Here is a 22175-nt window from a genome sequence, read left to right as displayed (position 1 = left end):
GTATGACTATATGACAGCGGAACAAACACTGGTAGCAGTTACTTCTGTTAAATATCTGGGAGTATGCGTGCGGAACGATTTGAAATGGAATGATCATATAAAATTAATTGTTGGTAAGGCGGGTACCAGGTTGAGATTCATTGGGAGAGTCCTTAGAAAATGTAGTCCATCAACAAAGGAGGTGGCTTATAAAACACTCGTTCGACCTGTACTTGAGTATTGCTCATCAGTGTGGGATCCGTACAAGATCGGGTTGACGGAGGAGATAGAGAATATCCAAAGAAGAGCGGCGCGTTTCGTCACAGGGTTATTTGGTAACCGTGATAGCGTTACGAAGATGTGTAGCAAACTCAAGTGGCAGACTCTGCAAGAGAGGCGCTCTGCATCGCTGTGTAGCTTGCTCGCCAGGTTTCGAGAGGGTGCGTTTCTGGATGAGGTATCGAATATACTGCTTCCCCCTACTTATACCTCCGGTGGAGATCAAAAATGTAAAATTAGAGAGATTCGAGCGCGCACGGAGGTTTTCAGACAGTCGTTCTTCCCGCGAACCATACGGGGCTGGAACAGAAAAGGGAGGTAATGACAGTGGCACGTAAAGTGCCCTCCGCCACACACCGTTGGGTGGCTTGCGGAGTATGAATGTAGATGTAGATGTAGACTGGTTTACCAACTGAGCTCCTAATATGATTACAATACAGCTGCTTCTATTTTTCCCGAATGCCTCCTTCATTTTCCTGTAGGCGGTGTCTATCTTTCCCTTAGTGAAATATGCTTCTAAATCCGTAGCTTTTTCCTGTAGGCATTCTTGTTCGCCAGTTTTGCACTTCCTGTTATTGTTATTTTTTAGACATTTGTAGTCCTTTTCGGAGGCTTCATTTCCTGCATTTTTAAATGTGCTCCTTTCATCAGTTAAATCCACTTACTCTTGTGTAATCCAAGTATTCCTACTATGCCTTTCTTTTTACTCCTTTGATTCTCAGTTGCCTTCTCTATTTAATCTCTTAATACTACTCGTTAGTCTTCTACTGTATTCCCTTTTCCTGTTCTATTCAACCGTTGCCAGATGTTCCCTCCGAAGCTCTCAACAAACTCAGGTTGGAAGCAAGTTTGCCGCTGACGGCTACGTGCTCTTCCCGAAGGCACCCCACTGATGTCACTTGTGATATTCTGAACGCAGACGAGCATTTCCTGGTGAGCAGATCGGCGATAGTTCTATGTTTCTTGGTGCCTTAATTATCGGTACGACTCCCCATCTGATATCTTCTCACCTGCTCCTCTTTCTGGACTCAGGATATTTCCCACAAACGAATACGAACTCCGTAAGTGGCAACAGAGTTCACTACTTGTTTGCTGGCGTGAGAGAAATGTCCTTCATTTCTGGCACTTCCTTATTGGAGGGCGTTATACAGTTACCCGCGATCTAAAATAAAAACAATTTTTCTCTAATTTTCTTTGTAGTGTGTTCCATAGCCCATCCCATAGTTGAGCTGTTCCTGCAATGATGAGTTGATCCACACGTTTTCCACTCTTGGTACTAGTTATTCTCTGTTTATTGGAATGTCCTACTCACGACGTCGGTTTCCTGCTATACTCCATGGTAATAAATTAAAATAAAAGAAAAAAGATAAAAGAAAAAATATAAATAAGTAAATAAATAATCGTTGTAAATGACGTGCTTTGATCCCTATGCTTTCCTTGGTACCTGGGGCAGAGAACGGGACACTGGGGTCACGTCTCAGGTTGCGACCCCTGCCCCAACTGCTCCTACCCCTTCATTTGAGAGCCAGGAAGGTTAAAAAAACATTTTCGCGAATTCTTGGTTCGTATCTAGGAAATTTTTACATTTTAACTAACTCAGTTACATGGTATCCCAGATTTGTGTACTATGCTTTATTTATACTCATTAAACTGCATCTTATTTTTAAGGTACTGCCAAAATACTTTAAGTGCACACACTCCTGTCCCAATACAACTTACACATCCAACTCGAAATGAGGCTCACTGATCAACAAAGAAAGCCTATCGATATTCAATTGTTTGGATTGTAATTCATCGGCAATCAATGTAAATGCTAAGTATTTCAGTTAATGTATAATTAAAGCGTCCAGAAGTTTTTGAAACAACGTCAAATGTTTTGTGAAATGATTTGACTAAAGGTAACAAATACAAGAGATTAGATATACATCCGGTGCACCTCATTTGCCATATAATGATTTCGAGCATCATTCAAAAGCACGTCAAATGTTCCTGTAAACTGTTTTATTTCCTTTAGAAAAACCATGTCACAAAATACAGGACTGATTTCTTTTTACCTCTGTATTTATTTCTGTGGTTTATTCTTTGGTTCTTAATTCTTCGAAATGTGCTAAATTGAACCCCTAATTCCAAGAAAGCCTTTTCGACAGTTAAATAACAAACCATTGAGACTTTTTATACATAATATAGCTAGACCTTGAAGAGGTAAAATTTTGTACAATTCGTTTACAGCAGCTGTTCGTGAAATATTTCAATTTCCCCACAATACGATTTTCTTAATTACCCTAAATACTTTCAAGTAATTAAAATTTGTTAACAAATTTGTTATCAAAATGACTCCGCATTTGTCCATTTCTTCTTTTAGCTACGAAAATTCGGACAAAAACCCATTGCATAATGAGCCATGGCGCCTTCAATCTTACCAGCATGGAATTCCACTGGCGCCACTAACTACTTGACTTGCCGGTATCGATTTGATCGTACGTCGCAGGGTAGTGTCTTTGGTCTAGGTTTGTGTGTTATTGGTTTGGCGGGGCCTGGAGAGGGAATTGGCGGGAGGACATATTGCTGGCAAGTTGTTGCTTTTGGAGGACTCTGGTTGTCCGGTGCACGTCTCGATAAGGTGCGAATGATTAAATCAGTCGAGGGCAAGCTTTTCCGGCTCGCTTAAGGATTAGTAGCAGGGCGAGCTGCAGGAAGACCTACTGCCGGCCGCGGTGATCTAGCGGTTCAGGCGCTCAGTCCGGAACCGTGCGACTGCTACGGTCGCAGGTTCGAATCCTGCCTCGGGCATGGATGTGTGTGATGTCCTTAGGTTAGTTAGGTTTAAGTAGTTCGAAGTTCTAGGGGACTGATGACCACAGATGTTAAGTCCCATAGTGCTCAGAGCCATTTGAACCATTTGAAGACCTACTGATGTCACGTGCTACCTGGCTGACATCTTCGTCCCCTTCTCTGCAAGCTTAAAATTGACGGCACCTCGACGTCCGCCTGTACGGATTCGAGGCTATGACACTCCGGCTGCAATACGCAAGTCACGGCTCCGTCACACCTTAAGTGTTGTTTTCTTATCTTTGATTACTTGATATTGTAAGGCCATGTATGTGTTATGTAAAATTGGAACATTTATATTAACAGGCATACGAGTGATGGAGTGCACGATCATTAGTAAGTGTAAATAATCGCAATTTTGGTTCCAGGCCATACGTCGTACAAGTTTACGGGTATTCCCTGTTATAAGTTCCTTGAAGGGAATTAAATTGTAACATTATCTGTATGGGAGGCAAAGCAACCTCTGTAGATGTGTATGCTTGAGTTACTGCATCAGCAGGAACTCGTATTTTCGCTTCTGAATAATAAGCAGTGCAAAACTTGTAACTTGTGTCGGTTGTTGCTCGTGCTATCGGACGAGACTTTCTACTCCCCGGGTATACTTGTATGTAGCTTTATTTGGGCAGATTACTGTTCTCTTTTGATGTCTGTTGGCTGGGAACATTTGGCGCCAGACGACGCGTTCCTTTTCCCTGCGCCCGGAACAGAGGCGTGTTTGCTTTTGACCCTGGCGGAACTTCCGTAGTCGCACGCCCTACCAGGCACGTCGTGGTGTCTCAAGTGGACTGATGCGTCCCACGACAGAGTGTCGCCGGTCAAGCGGGAACCAGTAGTCTTCTCTATTTGGTGAATTTAGAGGTTTAAGGAGTATTCGGCAAGCCCGAGGTTCCTTCTCACTTCACCTCGTTAGTTACTAGTTTAAACCTTGTACTCTTATCACTGCTTTTCAGCGCATTAAGGCCTGTTACTTATCAATATAAACTGTCGAACCCTACCTTGATCCACGGTCATTAGCTAACTTCGCTCTTCGTGAAACTTGGCTGCTCGTTCTTTGTTGGCTATAATAACCATGTGCTGTAGCTCCCAGTTGACGTTGAATTTTAGCCAATTGTATATTTATTAAAGCTGATTGCCAATGTTCCTGCTTATCTGTACCAGTTTGGAGTTGTATTTAAATTGAATGTATCTCAACTGACCCGTATTTTGGGCAATTGCATTTTTATTTAAGCGTCACTTTCAATGCTTGGTTGGAGTGCACAGCCTAGGATTTATATTTAATTTTTATACCTCGCCAGTTCGCTTGTTTTGAGGGATAGTGTAATTTTATTGCTCAAGGGACTTTTTATGAAGGCTTATACATTGCTAAGCGGTGTTCCAACAGCTACAATCAATGACGTAGCTTGTGATCCTTTATGTAATTGGATGGATGTTATCCAATTGTGTAACGGTTGTTTAAGATTGGAAATTGTTAGTACACTTAATGGCTGTCATTGTAATTGATTTGTCAATAAAATTGTTTGTGGAACCTGCTTGCAACCACGCCCAGTTGGTGTGACCTTTTCTTGGTTTTGGTAATTGTGCACATCATGCTCTTGATGGTAGAATTGTTAAAATTAGTTTTTTTATGGATTGAGCCTATTCAAGTTTCAATTCTGAGAATTGTTATTTCTTTAACATGGCTTTATTAAAATTGTAATGACAATATCGTTGTTAAGTCATAAATGTATTACCTAAAACTATAAATGACGAAATACGTGGGTCCACCTTCCGTGTATTTTCCTTAAAGCTATCCCACCCCTAGTTGTCAGGTATCATATAATTTGTACTGAGTCTAGTTTTCGCTCCTCGCAAAAAACGTTTCGAATATCAATGATACGACAAAATACACTAGCTTTGCGTTCTCGTTTCGAGATCTTGGACTGTTTACGACATACGAAAATTTTTACAACCCTGATTCCCGGTGTACAGGAACTGAGTCAAGCACACCGCGCGCAATCCGTTCGCTAGTCAGAAAATTCAAAGACTCGAGAACGAAGAGAGATATAATTCTGATCTGAAACAAAAATGCAATTTCGATATTTTGGCTACATTTCGTATGCAGAAATGTATGGCCTAAAATGACATGAATACAAAGTGTACATAATGTGTTTTTACCTCTACGTATTTAAAGATTTCATGGAGTCATTTACTTTGCTTCGTGCAGCACAGCTACTACGACTTTACCGAGGAAGATATCATGCTGTAAGATACGAAAGAATCAAATGTTTTAACCTAATAATTTTCTTATAATCAGATGATAAGTATTTCATAGTAGCAACTAGTCCAGCGCTTCACCGAGAAGAATCACAGCTGTTGCTGTCGCTGTCATGCGCTCTGCAGTGACAAAATTCACTCATGACCAGTTCTACAGTGCAACAAGCAGTGGTACGGGTGTCGCAGGACTCGGAAACTTCCGTAGCTATAGCTGTAGTACTGTTTAGTGGCCTGAAGTTGTCGCATACTGCCAGTCGCCTATGTCGCTAATGTAGGACGCACCCTCCATCTGATACGACTGGCGCGCATAACTTACACTGGCACATATTTCTGGGTGAATGGGGAAATCAAGCATGCCGTGAAATACCTTATTCACAACACACTTTCAAGGCAAATGGTAACAGACACAGAGGTGTGACATTACGCACCTTTCGGAAGTGGTTCCTGCCACGATGTCTGAGACGGAACCACGTGGGCAGCTCTTCCGCGCCACCGCTGTCCCAGTAGTCGCTACTCAGGCCGATATCGCTGTCCTTAACCGCTACAGGGAAGAACGAGGCGGCCGTGGTCGTGTCTGGCGTCTCCCATCTCGAAGTTCTCGTGCTCAAGTTCTGCAAATACATAGACACCATCGCACTGTATTTTACATGTAAAAGTGTCATCTAACTAATTACAACATCTATCGCTCCACTTCAATGTCTAGGTGGATAACTATTTAACGTTGTGCTGCTTCTCAGATTAGTGACAGCGACTGACACGCAACTAGTAATTTTTTCTCCGTAATGGGCCACAGTCAAAATGTAATGTTACGCCGTTGGTGGAAATGCTCTAAAAAATAAGAAAAAAAGAAAAACTAACACATAAGTTTAATAAAATCGTTTTACGTATTTGACCAAGTAATTTTATATAGTTTAAGAATTTGGTCAGAGAGCGAGAGGAATTTACGAGTAATTACTATTTACTTGCAGCAAGAAAGGTGGTACAGTGATGAGCACGGTGAACTCGCATTCTGGGACCTCAGGTGGTCAGCATTCGTTTGTTCGGATAGGGCTTGGTAACTATGGGTTTCGTTAGACGTGGAATGGTTAACGGCACCATTTAATGTTTGAGCATGCTTCAGCGAGCGCTGTGCGGCTCTGAGGTGGAACGATATGCGTCACAGCGAACTGTGATACCTGCTTAAACGCCTGGTCATGAAGACCTTAAAAAGTTGTCTTCAAGAACCATTTGTCTGAAGGGGTGCTGTGCGCGGATGAGATGCAGAGCTGTTGAAGTGGAAGGCGACTGGTGGGCACCTGCCGCCCCTCGGTTGTATAAGGCTTACTCAGGCACCCAGTGTTCTGTGTGAGTGGACGATTTCCCTCGTGACAGTGAGATGGAACTTCCGAAATTTAATTCTTCAGTTACCAGCGTTTCTTGTGTACCGTCATGGAACATTCACACCCACTCATTCAAACGACCGAGCGAGGTGGCGCAGTGGTTAGCGCACTGGACTCGCATTTGGGAGGACGACGGTTCAAACCCGTCTCCAGCCATCCTGATTTAGGTTTTCCGTGATTTTCCTAAATCGTTTCAGGCAAATGTCGGGATGCTTCCTTTGCAAGGGCACGGTCGATTTCCTTCCTAATCCTTCCCTAACCCGAGCTTGCGCTCCGTCTCTAATGAACTCGTTGTCGACGGGACGTTAAACACTAACCACCACCACCATCATTCAAATGAATGATGAAGGCTTCCAATAATCAATGAGTCGTAAATCGGAAACTGTTTGTAGTGATCAAAAGGAAGCAGAGACATTTGAAAAAGTGTCCAATTTTTATATTCATAAACGTTTAGAATGACTTACTGGTACCTTAGTCTATTAAGCGGTTATGAAATGGTTCCTTATTGATCGGGAGTAACAGAGAAAAGCAGGTGGAACTTCGCAGGAAGTCAGAAAAATTTAGTGACTGTGTCTTAATTTTTGAGTTGCATAACTCAGTCACCTCAAGAAAGTGCGTGGTCACATGCCATGACATTATGGACATAGACGTTTCGGAACTCAAACAAGAATGGACATCACAGCGCATAGTGGATGTGGAGCAAAAGATACGAAGGAGTATTGAAGGAATTGAGATGAGCTCATCTTTTATTGTCACATTCAATTCTTCTATTCAGCCTGAACACATTACAGCAGGTTTTCTCGAAGTAAAGGTTAGGCCTTAGACACTTAAACTTACGCGATGTTACAAGAGCAAGGGATCTGGCCATATGGCACCGTCTTGGCTCTGGAAATCACTCAGTCTGGAGCCGAGACTGGCTTATTTTTACTAAGAAATGATCAATTCAGAAATTAAATGTGCCCAAACGGATCTCCTGCACAGAAGCCAAAAATAAAAGTGACAAAACCCTTGGCCTTCGCTAATTAGTATGCTTTCATGGTGCAGGAATGTGTACCCAAAGTGAACGCTTCGTCGCAGACGGCATTCAACGTACCATTACCCACCGCTTGTACCAGTATTTGCATCCGTACGTGCCAAAGTAAGGTGAATAAAGACGCAGCGATCCAGGCAACTACGACAAAAGAGATGAGCAACATTTTCGCAGTGAGCATCTCGAAGGCACCTCAAAACTAGAATGCCCCTCAATGCCCTCTTTCCCCATCATTCTCAAAGGGGAACGCTCACAACGTTCAGGTTAAAAGCTGACCCAGGTGTCAATAAGCGTCATTCTACCACATATGATTCATGTGGGAAATGTCTTAGATTTCAATACCTTGTCAGCGGATCCCAGCAGCCCCTTCACTCCGCCTCACTTTATATGTGCCTTACCACCCAACACAAGGGTAGAGGTAAATCAAAACCACACAGCAGAAATGGCTCCCATACTCCAGTCTAATGTGAATGGATACAGGACTCATGTGGAGCAATTGAGACTCCTAATACAGAACAGGCATTTTTGTCCCTGTTTCCAAAATACTCGTTTTAAACAGAGTGATGCGCCTGTACTAGGAGGTTATCACCTGTACGGAAAAGACGACCTTATTGGTGACAGGGCGAAACGTTGTATAAAACCATTCGTCAAGGGCACATTTTCCCCCCTGAACACTACGCTACAATTGGTCGCTGTTCTGTCGCAGTGTGCTCTGTCACGAGCCTGTTGACTCTGAGGTCCTCTTCTTCATGAACTATCCCATTCCTTTTTGTTTTTAGGAGACTTTAATGCATGCAATGCGCTGTTAGGTTATAACACTGCTTGTCTCAGAGCATTCATTCTTGACGATCTTACAGGAACTATGGACCTCATATTGATGAACATTGCTCACACTACACATTCTAGCACTGCTACTGGTTCGCTTAGAACCACAGGCCGCAACTCGTGCTCGCCTGTTCTTACAAACAATCCTCAAGAGGATGAGGACTTTCGGGGCAGTGACCAATAAAGCATCTGGATCCATCTGTCCGATGGAGCAGATCTCAAAATTAAGCCACCAAAATGTGTGTTCAGAAGGGCAAATGGATGCTTTGCAAGCCGTTAGTTGTTTCCGTTCAGTAGTGGGACGGAGTCCAGGACTGAGTGGATCACATTACAACTGTGATCCACCACACTACCGACGTATCTATGCCAAAGTTAGTGGGAACCAGTTGGACTCAGCCTGGACCTTGGTGGAATGATGTGTGTCGTTGTGCATTTAGAGATAGAATGGCGACTATTCGAATATTCAGGGCCGCCCTACGGATGTGAATCTTCTAACCTTTGGAATGGCGTGGGAAAAGACGAGGAGAATAATTTGGGAGCGTAAAAAGAGGTACTGGCAAGACCTCCTGATTCCATCAGTAGGTCCACTCCCGCAAATAAAGAATGGGAAACTGTTAGAAGAATCTTAGGGCGGAACTCACAACTGCCAATAGCAGCTGTACGAGAGCAGGAGTGTCTCATAACATCGCTGAGAGACGTCTCAGGCAATGGCTCAGTCGTATGAGACCATTACGCTCGATTCTAAACAGGGTCTAGCATTCAGTCTTTGTCGGGAGACTCGCGAGAGGCGTGTTTTCCACCAACATTGAGGAACACAACCAGCCTATGTGTCTGTAGGAGTTGGACTCTGTTTTGTCAGTGGTTCATGATACCACGACTAGTCATTACCCGGTAACGTACAGCATGCTGAAACAACTGGACGCGTGGTCAAGAATTTCCTTCTACAGCTCTTAATGAAATTTAGATAACAGGAGACTTTCCCAATTCATGAAAAAGTCTATTCTAATCTTAATTTTAATACTAGGGAAGGATCGGCTAAGCGCAGTAATTATCATAGCATTAGTGAGACCAGTTGCATAGGAAAGTTACTAGAGCATATTGTCAACCAGAATCTAGTGTGGCCCTCGAAACCAGGTTCCTACTCAGTCACTCTCAAAGCAGGTTCAGAAGATGTCTCTCAACACTCGATAACCTGAATGTGCTCGAAGCAGCAGTTCAACAAGTTTTACTTTGTAACCAACACTTTATCAGTGTCTCCATCGATTTAGAAAAAGGCTTACAATATTTGCTACTCTATTAGAGAAGAATATGAGAAAAAAAGGAAAAAAAATATGTTGGGGTTTCGTGGACGTCTACCAACTTTAGTAGAGTCCTTTCCCGCCGACAAGTATTTCGATACAAGATTGGGAATGCCCTGCCTGGCCGTTTTAAGTGAAGGTAAGGTGTCCCTCGTGGGAGTGTTCCAAGTCTCATGGAATTCGTCACTGGTCAACAGTATTACAACCTCAGTACGGCGTCCTCTACTGTGTTCCTTGTTTGTGGAAGACTTCTCAGTTTTCTGAACCTCTTACTACCTTACAACGACTGATCGGCAATTGCATTTGACGAGCACGGAGTTGGAGGGATGGTGTAACAACAAAGTTTTAAATTATCTTTGGAGTTTTAAAACTGGGAGCTACTGTTCTCACTTTTTTTTTTTAGGAACTTAAGTGGCTGCCACATCTTAAAGAACTGAAACCGAGGTGTCACAGTGCTTTAAAGATCCTAAAATCCGTCAGTCATAGGTCTTGGGGAGCCGATACGGCAAGTCATCTCCAACTTTATAAAGCCTTTGTGCAGTCTCATATTGAATACGGATACCACTAAAATGTTAGACCGGTACACCCCGAGAGGCTTATCGCATGATACCAGCTGCTAGCCTGTAGTGACCCTCTGCTGTCTATTTGCCGTGTTTTCCTAGTGATAATATGCCCCAAACTCGATAGAATCCTTCTGCGGCGCATGGAAAGATTGTTCCAACACCATTCACAAGGAACGAAGCCCTTTGGAGGCCATGCGAAGGAGAGCCTTGAGTTGACTCGGGACGTTAAGGTCCGAAACCAGGGATGAAGTAGGGGATCATCTTGTCTAACAAAGAGTCCCAGGTTACTATTCGAACTGACTGCTTACTGGAAGAATTGCACCTAAGGTCATTTCTTTTAAAATTAAATGTAACGAGATTTTATACTGCCACCCGGATTTTATCGGTGTTTACACGGGTGTAGGCAGAGAGATTCTTTTGGCTGCCATGTCGAGTTCGTGGACATTGTCCTCAATATGGGGCTCCCAGAGCAGTTTCCAGTTTATTAAGAGGAACTGTTTGCTATGCCGAGGGAAATATAGTAGATGGGGTGGGAATAAATTTCGCATATCCTCACTGTCCTAGTGCCCTTCTCGCTATTGGTCAGATGCAACCATCATATAAGAAGATGACAGAATTCCAGGACGCTCCTGTTCTCTTCCAAAAGTAGGACATGGAAGTAATTTTCTGCTGGATTCCGTGGCAGATAGGGATACGGGGAAACGGATTACTTGAGCAGCCCTGTGCTGGCTGTCACCTCATTTGTGACCAAGAAGATCATGTGCTGGTGAGAGACTCAGTGGATGAAACTGACGCATACTAAGCTACGTTCCGTAAAATCTTCAGTAGGGTCGTGGCTTGGCTCCTGCCGACCACGACGAGCTAAAGAAGTGACTCTTATAATGTTTCATATTACAACCAGAGGGCTTATCTGCGTTATTATAGGATTTGACCTCTATTTTAACCGATAACAAGGCGAGTTGTTTCGTCTTTAAGAGGTTTTGTTTGATTTTTTCCCAACATGCTGGGTATATGATTTTAATGGAAGAGACAGTCCAGACAGTGGTTCAGTCCAGCCACCGCTACAGTTACCTTTCCCTTTTTTAAACCTCTATGTACTAATATTTTATCCCTGATTTTATATAGACAACCTGCTGTGTTTCGGCTAACTTTTATTGAGGTATTTTCTGATGTGAACTCACACAAGTTGTCTTTTCAATTGTCTTGTATACACGTTCTCAATTCACTATTACTCTGTAATAGATTTTCACCACCCTCGTCTGAGTACCATTCATGGAAGTGTGGTGATGACCTCGATTCATAGCGTCCTCGTCCACAAATCAAAATCATCATCATCAGGACAACGTTTGAAATCTATGTCCACCCATCGAAATTATTTTTTGCGTCATATCGCACATCGATTCAGACCACTACCAGGGTGGTTCCTTTGGCGGGGCATGACCGATTACCTTCCCCATCCTTCTTCCTGCTCCGTCTATAATTAAGTCGTGCATCCACTTTCTGACGTCTCCAGACATACAAAAAATCTATTCGTATAACTATGGACTTCTCACTTAAGAAAAGTTCTTACGATCCTGAAAATATGTACTCTTTACCTTTGACTATTTAATTAATAGTCGTCTTAATCTAATACTATGGGCTTTCAGAAAGTAGATCAACACATTTTCTTCTGCAGTATTTTTTCAAAATTCCTGTGCACAATATTTTTCATGCTCCTTTGGCTACAAAACCCTGTTTTTCAACGCAATCTCCGTTGAGTGCGGTGTCCTTGCGCTACCTCACTGGAAGTATCTGTATGTCCATATGGTACCAATCTACTGGTCGATGCCGGAGCCAGTGTCTTGCCTAATTAATAACCACCTTTTAGAGTCCCGGAAGACCCTTACCATGACTTTACCGGATGAGGGTGCAGTTTTAAGTTGACCACTGCACCACCAGGGACTGCATCAAACAAAATAATCCCTAAAAAGTCCATAAGACCGTCGTCACGACTTAACCAGCTATGGGTGTGGTTTTTAATTTTTTCTTCAGAGGGAAGGTGGTGTGCTGCCGCTCCATGGACTTCCGTTTTGTTCCCAGTTCGAAGTGATGAACGCATGTTTGATTGCCCGTGACGATGTTGACAAAAAGTTGTCGTGATCAGCCTCGTAAAATGGAAGCAGTTCCGCACACATTGTAATTCGTTGCTCTTCATGGTCTTCTATTAGGTGGCGAGGAACCCAGAGAGCACACACCTTTGAGGGACGATTGTTTCAGCAGTAACAACAGAGGCGTCCAGCAGTAGCGAAATATTTCATTGCGATCCGTCGAATGAGAGTGTCCGCCCATTCCGACACTGCAGGAGCCACATTTGTGTGTGGTGAGCTGACACGCTGTTGGTCTAACAAGGTTGTGCAGTCTTATTGCGAAGATGTCAGAAGCCTCGCCCAACAACTCACCGTGCTTTTGTTCACAGCCAGTTTTCTGTTGACATTCCGCAAGTGCCAATGAACATCTGAGATGCTGTGGTTTTACTCCAAATGAGATTCGATGACAGCTCTCTGCCTGGAACGCACATCGGTTACAAACGTCGTCTTAAATGTTACATATAATTCCGCCATGTACTGGAATTTCATGAAACTACAAGGGCTGAAGCGGAAATATTCCACGATTTTCGACAAGATTCCACAAACAGAACGAGAAACATGTGTTGCATTACTTATTGAACGCCCCCCCCCCCACCTGTAATCACCAAAAAAAGTTCACCAAATAAATAAATAAATATCTGAAAAATTACCATTGGACGGTCAAGCACTGTAATGAGTGGTTCCAAGCCGTGACACGAAAAATCAAACTATCACATAATAACTTGTGACCTGAAATGCACCCACAATATACTGTGGATTCAACAACCCATAGCATCGTTGCACTAAACGCCATGTATCATTTGAAAGGCGGAAAAATGGAATTCACTGAACAACGCTGTACGAGCCCAGTGAGTTACTTCCAAGTTACTGTGTTATTTGACCCACTGCAGATGAGCATCTATATATGCTTTTACGAGCAATAAATTTTTCTCTGATGTCCAGTACATGCAATTATTTTCGCTAGGTTTGCTGGGAAACTGATTAAGACGGATTTGCGTTCACTTGCAGGAGCAATTCTTTCGGGTCTGAAACCGATATTCATTATTGAGCGGTTTCACTCTTCTCCACTCCCCAACTTTAGGATATTTTTACGATCATACACACAGTGTAACATGGCTGCGTGTGGTACGTCATCCCTTCTAGGCGCGCTGTACAGTTAACCTAAGTATACCAACAAAGATAGCAACTTCGCGCACTCTGTCGTCATACGCACGTTCAAAAATTATAACTCTTATGCTCCATTGTGTCAAATCTCCACATCGACTCATATCTTCTTATACTGTACGTCAACGATATTATGCTAGACATTTTGCTTCACTTCATGGCAAGCCAACCTCATCAAGATAATATCCGCCCGAAAAAGGCTAGAGTTTCTACTGCTTGTCTTCAAGGTTGTCATTAAAGTCGGCAGATCACGCCACAGTTGAGAACGTTTGGAGAATTATGTGCACCATCGTCCATCATACTCGCAGTTTAACGATCCAACATGCCAACTGGACAAAACTTCGCACGATACCGTTCAGAATGACATCCAAATACTGCGCCAATCACTGCCAAGCCGAATAACTGTTTCCGTAAGAGTCAGAGAGTCAGAGGTGATAACGCTTTGTTGACTTGCCCAATTTGTGAATTTCTTTCTCTTAAATAAATTACCCAATCTTCCTGAAGTTGTAAGAAATAGTTTATCCGAATATTTACATCCATCAAGTTCGGTATGATTCGAGTAATTTCTTCGGGGCGAGTTACTTTTAGTGTCTTAGAGTGCATGTCTAGATCCTATAATACTGTGATACTACACTATAAATATTAGTTTGTGCTTATATGACAATAAAACAGAACTTGCCATTTATTATTATTTTGTTTCGTAATTTTAAAACGAGACAAAACAATGTAAGTACTGGTAATGGTAACGAGACAGTGTCGACATTCAAACGATGTTACAATATAACATGAACAGCATTTTGAATACTTTCATCATGATAAAATTTTTTAACATGAGCTATTGCTCTCCAAATCCTTAAAGGAACTAACACTATTTATAAACACTTATTAAATTAAAAATTAATTTTAAACTGAACACGGAAGATATATAAATAACGTTTTGTCTCGTAAAACATTTTGGGTGCTTCGAGAATAATTAGCACGGTTTGTACGAGCATTGCCCGGAAAGTAATGCACCGCATTTTTTTCTTCAACTTTTCTTTACTGAACATAATGAGAATTACACACACGAAAGAATGCTGTTTTATCTACACAGCTTGTTCTTCTAGGTAATCTCCATTTCGTTCTAAGGTCTTCCTACAGTGTGAAATAAGGGTGTGAATGACCTGTCGTCACCAGTCCTTCTCCTGGTGGCGGAGCCAGTGCATCGCTGTGTGAGTCACCTCCTCAAAATGTCCTCCACGAATGGCATCTTGTATTCTATCCTCGCGAACGGCAACTTCAGCTCGCTGCAACATGTCAGGTGTGACAGCCGTGGTGGGTCTCCTCGACTGCTGCAAATCGTGGAGCTCCGCCGAAGCTCCTTCTGATGACCTCACCCTCCGTGCCCAGCGACTAACTGTACTTCTGTCGACAGCAGATGCTCCATAGACCTTGCACAAGCCTTTGTGAATATTCCCCACTGTGGGAGAAATTCAATGACGGCACCCTGCATGTAACGTACGTCACGTACAGACGCCCCTTTGAAACAGTCAGCAGCTACGCTATCCTTCGGAAGTGACGGGAACCTGGCGCGCTCCCTCAGGAGACTTTAAATATTACTTACGTAACGTTTCGCATTTATAACATTGTTGTCGGCTGAGAAAAAAGTACGGTGCTTTACTTTCTGGGCAGCTCTCGTAGTGTCATCACTTGCCGCCTTTCGCGTTAGACTCGTTTTGCTACTGAAAGGGTTAGTAGCAAGTGAAAGACGGTGGTTTTGGAAGAGACAGTGAAACTAGTTTCAAGTATCTACGTTCCACCTGAATCTATACTACTGGCCATTAAAATTGCTACACCACAAAGATGACGTGCTACAGACGCGAAATTTAACCAACAAGAGGAAGATGCTGTGATATGCAAATGATTAGATTTTCAGAGCAGTCACACATGGTTGGGGCCGGTGGCGACACCTACAACGTGCTGACGTGAGGAAAGTTTCCAACCGATTTCTCATACACAAACAGCAGTTGACGGGCGTTGCCTGGTGAAACGTTGTTGTGATACCCTGTGTAAGGACGAGAAATGCGTACCATCACGTTTCCGACTTTGATAAAAGTCGGATTGTAGCTTATCGCGAATGCGGTTTATCGTACCGTGACATTGTTGCTCGCGTTGGTCGAGATCCAATGACTGTCAACAGAATATGGAATCGATGGGTTCAGGAGGGTACTACGGAACGCCGTGGTGGATCCCAACGGCCTCGTATCACTAACACTCGAGATGACAGGCATCTTGTCCGCATGGCAGTAACGGAACGTGCAGCCACGCTTCGATCCCTGAGTCAACAGATGTGGACGTTTGCAAGACAACAACTATCTGCACGAACAGTTCGACGACGTTTGCCGCGTCTCGGTCACGTCTTGTTCTCATTGGCGGCAGTTTGAACAGTGGACGTTACATTTCAGACGTGTTACGACCCGTGGCTCTACCCTTCATTCGATCCCTGTGGAACCATATATTTCAGCTGGATAATGCACGACCGCATGTTGCAGGTCCTGTAAGGGCCTTTCTGGATACAGAAAATGTTTCAGTGCTGCCCTGGCCAGCACATTCTCTAGATGTCTCACCAATTGAAAACGTCTGGTCAAAGGTGGCCAAGCAAATAGCTCGTCACAATACACCAGTCACTACTCTTGATGAATTGTGGTATCGTGTTGAAGCTGCATAGGCAGCTTTACCTTTACGTGCTCTGTTTGACTCAATGCCCAGGCGTATGAAAAGCCTCTATTACGGCCGGAAGTGGTTGTTGTGAGTACTGATTTCTCATGATCTATGCATCCAAATTACGTTAAAATGTAAGCACATGTCGATTCTAGTATAATGTATTTTTCCAATGAATACCCGTTTATCATTAGCATTTTCTCTTGGTTTAGCAATTTTAATGGCCAGTAGTGTATATGTATCTCATAAACGATGTACAGACTGGCAGTGGAACACAAACCATCATGTCGATTCCATGTGACACACATACCACAAAGCACAAATAGTATTATTAAATGAAACTAGATGAAACTCTGCCAGTTGCTGGGCCAGCATTGACCAGACGTTTCCAATTGGTGAGAGATCTGGAGAATGTGCTGGCTAGGACAGCAGTCGAACATTTCCTGTATCCAGAAAGTCCCTGCAAAATGCGGTCGTGCATTATCCTGAGAAGTGTAACCAATGGCACCTCATACCATAACGCCGGGTGATACGCCAGTATGGCGATGACGAATACACGCTTCCAATGTGCGTTCACTGCGATGTCGCCCAACACGGATGCGACCATCATGCTAGTGTAAACAGAACCTCGATTCATCCGAAAAAATGACGTTTTGCCATTCGTGCACACACATTAGTCGTTGAGTACACCATCGAAGGCGCCCCTGTCTGTGATGCAGCGTCAAGGGTAACCGCAGCCATGGTCTCCAAACTGATAGTCAGTCCATGCTGCTGCAAATGTCGTCGAACTGTTCGTGCAGATGGTTGTTGTTTTGCAAACGTCCCAATCTGTTGACTCAGGGATCGAGACGTGGCTGCTCGATCCGTTACAGCCATGAGGATAAGAAGCCTGTCATCTCGACTGCTACTGATACGAGTCCGTTGGGAACCAGCACGGCGTTCCGTATTACCCTCCTCAACCCATCGATTCCATATTCTGCTAACAGTCATTGGATCTCGACCAACGCGAGCAACAATCTAGCGATACGATAAACCGCAATCGCGATAGGCTGCAATCCGCCCTTTATCAAAGTCGGAAACGTGATGGTACGCATTTCTCCTCCTTACAGGAGGCATCACAACAACGTTTCAACAGGCAACGCCGGTCAACTGCTATTTGTGTATGAGAAATCGGACGGAAACTTTCCTCATGTCAGCACGTTGTAGGGGTCGCCACCGGCGCCAACCTTGTGTGAATGCTCTGAAAAGCTAATCATTTGTATGTCACAGCATCTTCTTCCTGTTGTTTTAATTTCTCGTCTGTAGCACGTTATCTTCGTGGTGTAGCAATTGTAATGGCCAGTAGTGTAGGAAGTCTATTTTTCAGATTGAATACTCACTCTGCAGCGCAATGTGAGTTGTTCTGAAACTACCTGAAAACTACCTGAAAATTGTGTACCAGACCGGGATTCGAAACACGGACCTTACCACTTCGCTACACTTACTCGGTCGACTGAGCTATCGAAGCGTGGCTCATGGCCCGGTCGTGTAGCTTTATTTCCGCCAGTACCTCATCTCTTACGTTCCAAACTTCAGAGAATGTCACCTTTATACCACGAGGGCTCTGGTTACTCAGATTTCGGTTTTTATTGCTGTGGGGGAGTGGTGGCGGGAGGAGACGTTTAAGTATCTGTCACCTTGATTCTTTAATTAGTGATGTAGTGGTTAAGGTAAATTACTCTAAGTTATACCTTTGTGATATTCAAGCCAAAGTTCACCCTGGAGGCGCGGCGTTGTCCGGGTCTCAACTTGTTAAGGAAAGAGTAGGTCGTCTACGAAGCTAAGATTCGCTCATAAGTTGACGAGGGCAGCGTTTCCCAGCCTTACAGCGCGCGTGAGATCGACGTTCGATACGCCCCTCTTCGTCACAAATGGTTCAAATGGCTCTGAGCACTATGGGACTTAACATCTGAGGTCATCAGTCCCCTAGAACTTAGAAATACTTAAACCTAACTAACCTAAGGACATCACACACATCCATGCCCGAGGCAGGACTCGAACCTGCGACCGTAGCGGTCGCACCGCTCCGGACTGTAGCGCCTAGAACTGCTCAGTCACTCCGGCCTGCTCGGTTGCAATCACGTAATGAGATCTTGAGTATCTATATAAAGCGGTTCAGAACCTTTGTTTTAGCTTTAGAATTAGAAGTTCCGGAGGGACAAATTGTCGGCCGAAGAATTGATCTAGGATCGCCTTTGCTTGTAAACCCATTACCTTCGATCGTTTAAGTACTTTGGTTTGCAGCATTGAGGAACTTAGTTACGCTGATAATCATCGAATTCAATCATCTTTTGATTGATTGCGAGCAAGTGACCGTTCGGTCTAACCCAAATTCGACAGTGCCACGCGACAATGATCTAACATCTGTTTTTGTTGCCGGTAGATGGGACATTTTGTTCGTGAGTGTCCGGTTCACCGAAAAGCGGCAGTCCCAAAATTCCCAATTTCGAGTTCGGATGTGGCCCAGTGTTTTGATCTGCCAGGTAGTTTCAAATCAGTAGGGGTAAAATGCATTTTGAAAACTATCCTCAAGGCTGTGGCTAGACCCTGTCTCCACAATATCCTTTCTTCCAAGAGTGCTGATTCCGTGAGGTATACAAGACAATTTCTGTAAAGTCTGGAAGGTAGAAGATGAGGTGATGGCGGGTGTGAAGCAGTGTGGTGAGGGGCAGCGGAGGAGAGGGCGTCGTGAGCCGTTCTTGGATAGCTAAGTCGGTAGAGCACTTGCCCACGAAGGGAGCAGATCCAAGTTTCGACTTCTAGTCCGACAAGCAAGGTTCGGCTTCCAATCTGGCATACAGTCTTAAACCGCCAGGTACTTTCATAACAGCAATTATAGTTCTTGTAACTTGATGCTTCTCAGTATACAGGGTTATTCAGCTGCCCATAACGATGGGTTTTATGCAATACGCAACACCTTCAAATATGATGTGGAAGATTTTCGTATTCTCTCGCTCGCAACACACAGGCTATTAGTCCTACATAACAAATTATCATGACCTTTTCGTAGGAAATTTAGGCTGGCCTGTTTCGCTGAGTGGTTCTAGGCGCTTCAGTCTGAAACCGCGTGGCCGCTACGGTCTCAGGTTCGAATCCTGTCTGGAGCATGGATGTGTATGATGTCCTTAGATTAGTTAGGTTTAAGTATTTCTAAGTTCTAGGGGACTGATGACCTCAGATGTTACCGTCCCATGGTGCTGAGAGCCATTTGAGCCATACGAAATTTAACGCAGTTAAAATTTGTACTGAGGTACACTCCAGTTAGACTCCATAGTTTTGAAATTGTTCAAGAGAAACATTCAAAAGTCATCTAAAAACTCAAAATCGTGCCCTTCAACGAGGACATATCGCAGTACAGATTGTAGCTATATAAGTGCTGTTTTTCTGGGGAACGCTGGGGGATGCGTATCCTAAACTTTTTCGTCGACAAAGTAATTTTTTTACGATGTTGACAACTTGAAAGAGTGCCAAAGATTTATTTCACAGACGTAAATTTTTATTTCATTTTTTCGTGTTCGTAATTACGACACGAACGGTACCAGCGCAGTTTTTGGTGGGAAAAGAGATGTCATTGACTGTTTGAAGCATTTCGAAGCTGCGGCAACCGTTCTCGACTACTGAATCGCTGGCAGCCAGTTCGACAAGCATGTAGCGACCTCGCCCGCTAGTAGTGAGCGTTAGATGTCTCTACAGTCCCGCTACCATGATCCTTCGCGTTTCATTGCCATCTTTGTTTTGTTGTTCTTTATTCGTTTGCGTTTGCTGTTCAGTTCTTGTCGGTTGCGTCAAGTTTTACAGTGTGTCCTGTCTTTCGTTGCAACTTGTAATTTGAGTTGGATGTGAGAGATGAGCAGAAAACTAAGAAACTATTTTACTTGTTCTCCTGCTTCTAAAAAACCAATAATTCTCGTGCGAGTTTAAAGCCAGGAAGTTCAACATCAGTGTATGACGAAAGTGATGACGTCATGGCTGAAAGCAAACGGGTGGTATCCCATGCTTCAGTTATTAGTCATTTTCGCTGTATTATATTCAATCTTGGAGTACCCTTAAACTTTTTTTTAGAAAAAATGCACTGACTATATTAAAATTCCTACAAAAACGTCCCTTTCATTTTTTTTCTGTAGGTCAAATGGTTTGCGCGTAGTGACCGAGAGAATATGAAAATACTACACATGATATTTGAAGGTATGCCGTGATATATAAAAACCAGTCGTAGGCTCAGCTGAATCACGCTATCTAATACCCATTGGGACATACGAATCATCTATCTGCTTGAACAAATGGAGATTTACTACACATACCCAACGACTTGTACTTAGCCAGGTCAAGTACTGGAAGTGAGGATAGCAAGAATAATTTAAATCAGCATAATAAGACCAGAAAGAGGAAGTCTGGCATAAAGATTTCCTTTCAACTAACTTGACTTTATTTTTCTAGGGATGGAGCACGAAAGAAAGGAACGTAAACAGAGAGAGAGAGAGAGAGAGAGAGAGAGAGAGAGAGAGAGAGAGAGAGACAGGAAGACAGGAAGACGGAGAAAGACTTTATTTTCTAGGGACGGAGCACGAAAGAAAGGAACGTAAACAGAGAGAGAGAGAGAGAGAGAGAGAGAGAGAGAGAGAGAGACAGATAGACAGGAAGACGGAGAAAGAGAGCATCATGTGTTTGCTGATAATTGCTGTAAATTTAATTCATATTCGTTACAGTTTTATTAAATGTTTCATTCTTTTGTAGCTTAAAAATATGACCAGATCTAATCCCACCGATAGGAGGAATAATCTCCAACAAAATTCCAAGATGCTATAATGTTTTTGGTATTTTGTACCATTCTCAGTGATGTGTTTCTAGAAACCTATACTTTCTATTTCAGCTGTTAACAGTTCTCGGTTAGTTTTCTTACGTCCTATATTATCATTATTTTAGCAGCAGTGAAATCGTGATGATAGCAAAACTATTATTAATAAGGCCAGCTGCTGTACACACGCTGTTGTTCATACCTCGGGCGAGACTTGCTGGGGCTGCTGCTGCTGCTGCGTCTGGTCGTGGTTTCTGTTGGAGTGGTTCCGCGAGTGGTTGCCAGGCAGCTCCACCATGGACACGGCGACGAACGCCTCCTGGTGGTGACTGGCGGCGGCCACGGACTGCGCCTCGGTTACTCTGTGGTACGCGAAGTGTCGGCTGCAGAAGCGAACAGCATTTGCAGCAGCCAAGTGTAAATAGCAATGTCTCGGAAGAAAACAAAAGCTTTTGATGATATGGAAATGCGTGTCACTAATACAATCTGGTCACGAACGAGTGGACATGATTTCAAAAGGGAACAGTATAGCCATGACGACAGATTGGGATTGTTTGTTACCTCTGAGTGGGCGGCGGGTTGTGGGCGGTGACCGGCGTGGCGGCCGTGCTGCGGCAGGGAGGCGGCGGCGGCGTGGGCGGCGGCGTAGCAGGCATTGGCGGGGGCGGAACTAGGCCGCTGTCCGGCCTGCATGCACAAGTAACCTCACTGTACTCTCCACAACATACCTCACAACTCACGTAGTGACTCGCACTAGAGAAGCAGCGCAGATTAGGTGCCGATCGCTTACAAATTACTGGATGCATTCTAAAATTACACTGATGGAGCACCACAGAGCAGCAGTCCCGTATTTTTCAGATCTACATCTACATGACTACTCTGCAATTCACATTTAAGTGCTTGGCAGAGGGTTCAT

At 43.7% G+C, this 22175-nt stretch overlaps 1 protein-coding gene across 8 annotated transcripts in view; it reads right to left on the bottom strand.

Moving 5' to 3' along the window:
* Window positions 1-22175, bottom strand: part of LOC126340356 (serine/arginine repetitive matrix protein 1-like) — a 535554-nt gene that overhangs the window by 11890 nt on the left and 501489 nt on the right. For 6 of the 8 annotated variants that reach the window (XM_050001684.1, XM_050001686.1, XM_050001689.1 and 3 more), the window contains 3 exons: window positions 21821-21946; window positions 21462-21642; window positions 5769-5951 (listed from right to left, as the gene is read on the bottom strand). In XM_050001684.1, coding sequence (XP_049857641.1) covers window positions 5769-5951; window positions 21462-21642; window positions 21821-21946 — 490 coding nt within the window. The remainder of the gene's footprint in view (window positions 1-5768; window positions 5952-21461; window positions 21643-21820; window positions 21947-22175) is intronic. The other 2 variants (XM_050001687.1, XM_050001690.1) reach the window with 1 other exon arrangement.

This window comes from Schistocerca gregaria, chromosome 1 (genome assembly GCF_023897955.1).
Source record: "Schistocerca gregaria isolate iqSchGreg1 chromosome 1, iqSchGreg1.2, whole genome shotgun sequence".
In the NCBI taxonomy this organism is placed as follows: Eukaryota; Metazoa; Arthropoda; class Insecta; order Orthoptera; family Acrididae; genus Schistocerca; species Schistocerca gregaria.
Note: the sequence above shows the minus strand (reverse complement) of the source record. Positions and strands in the feature narration are given on the sequence as shown.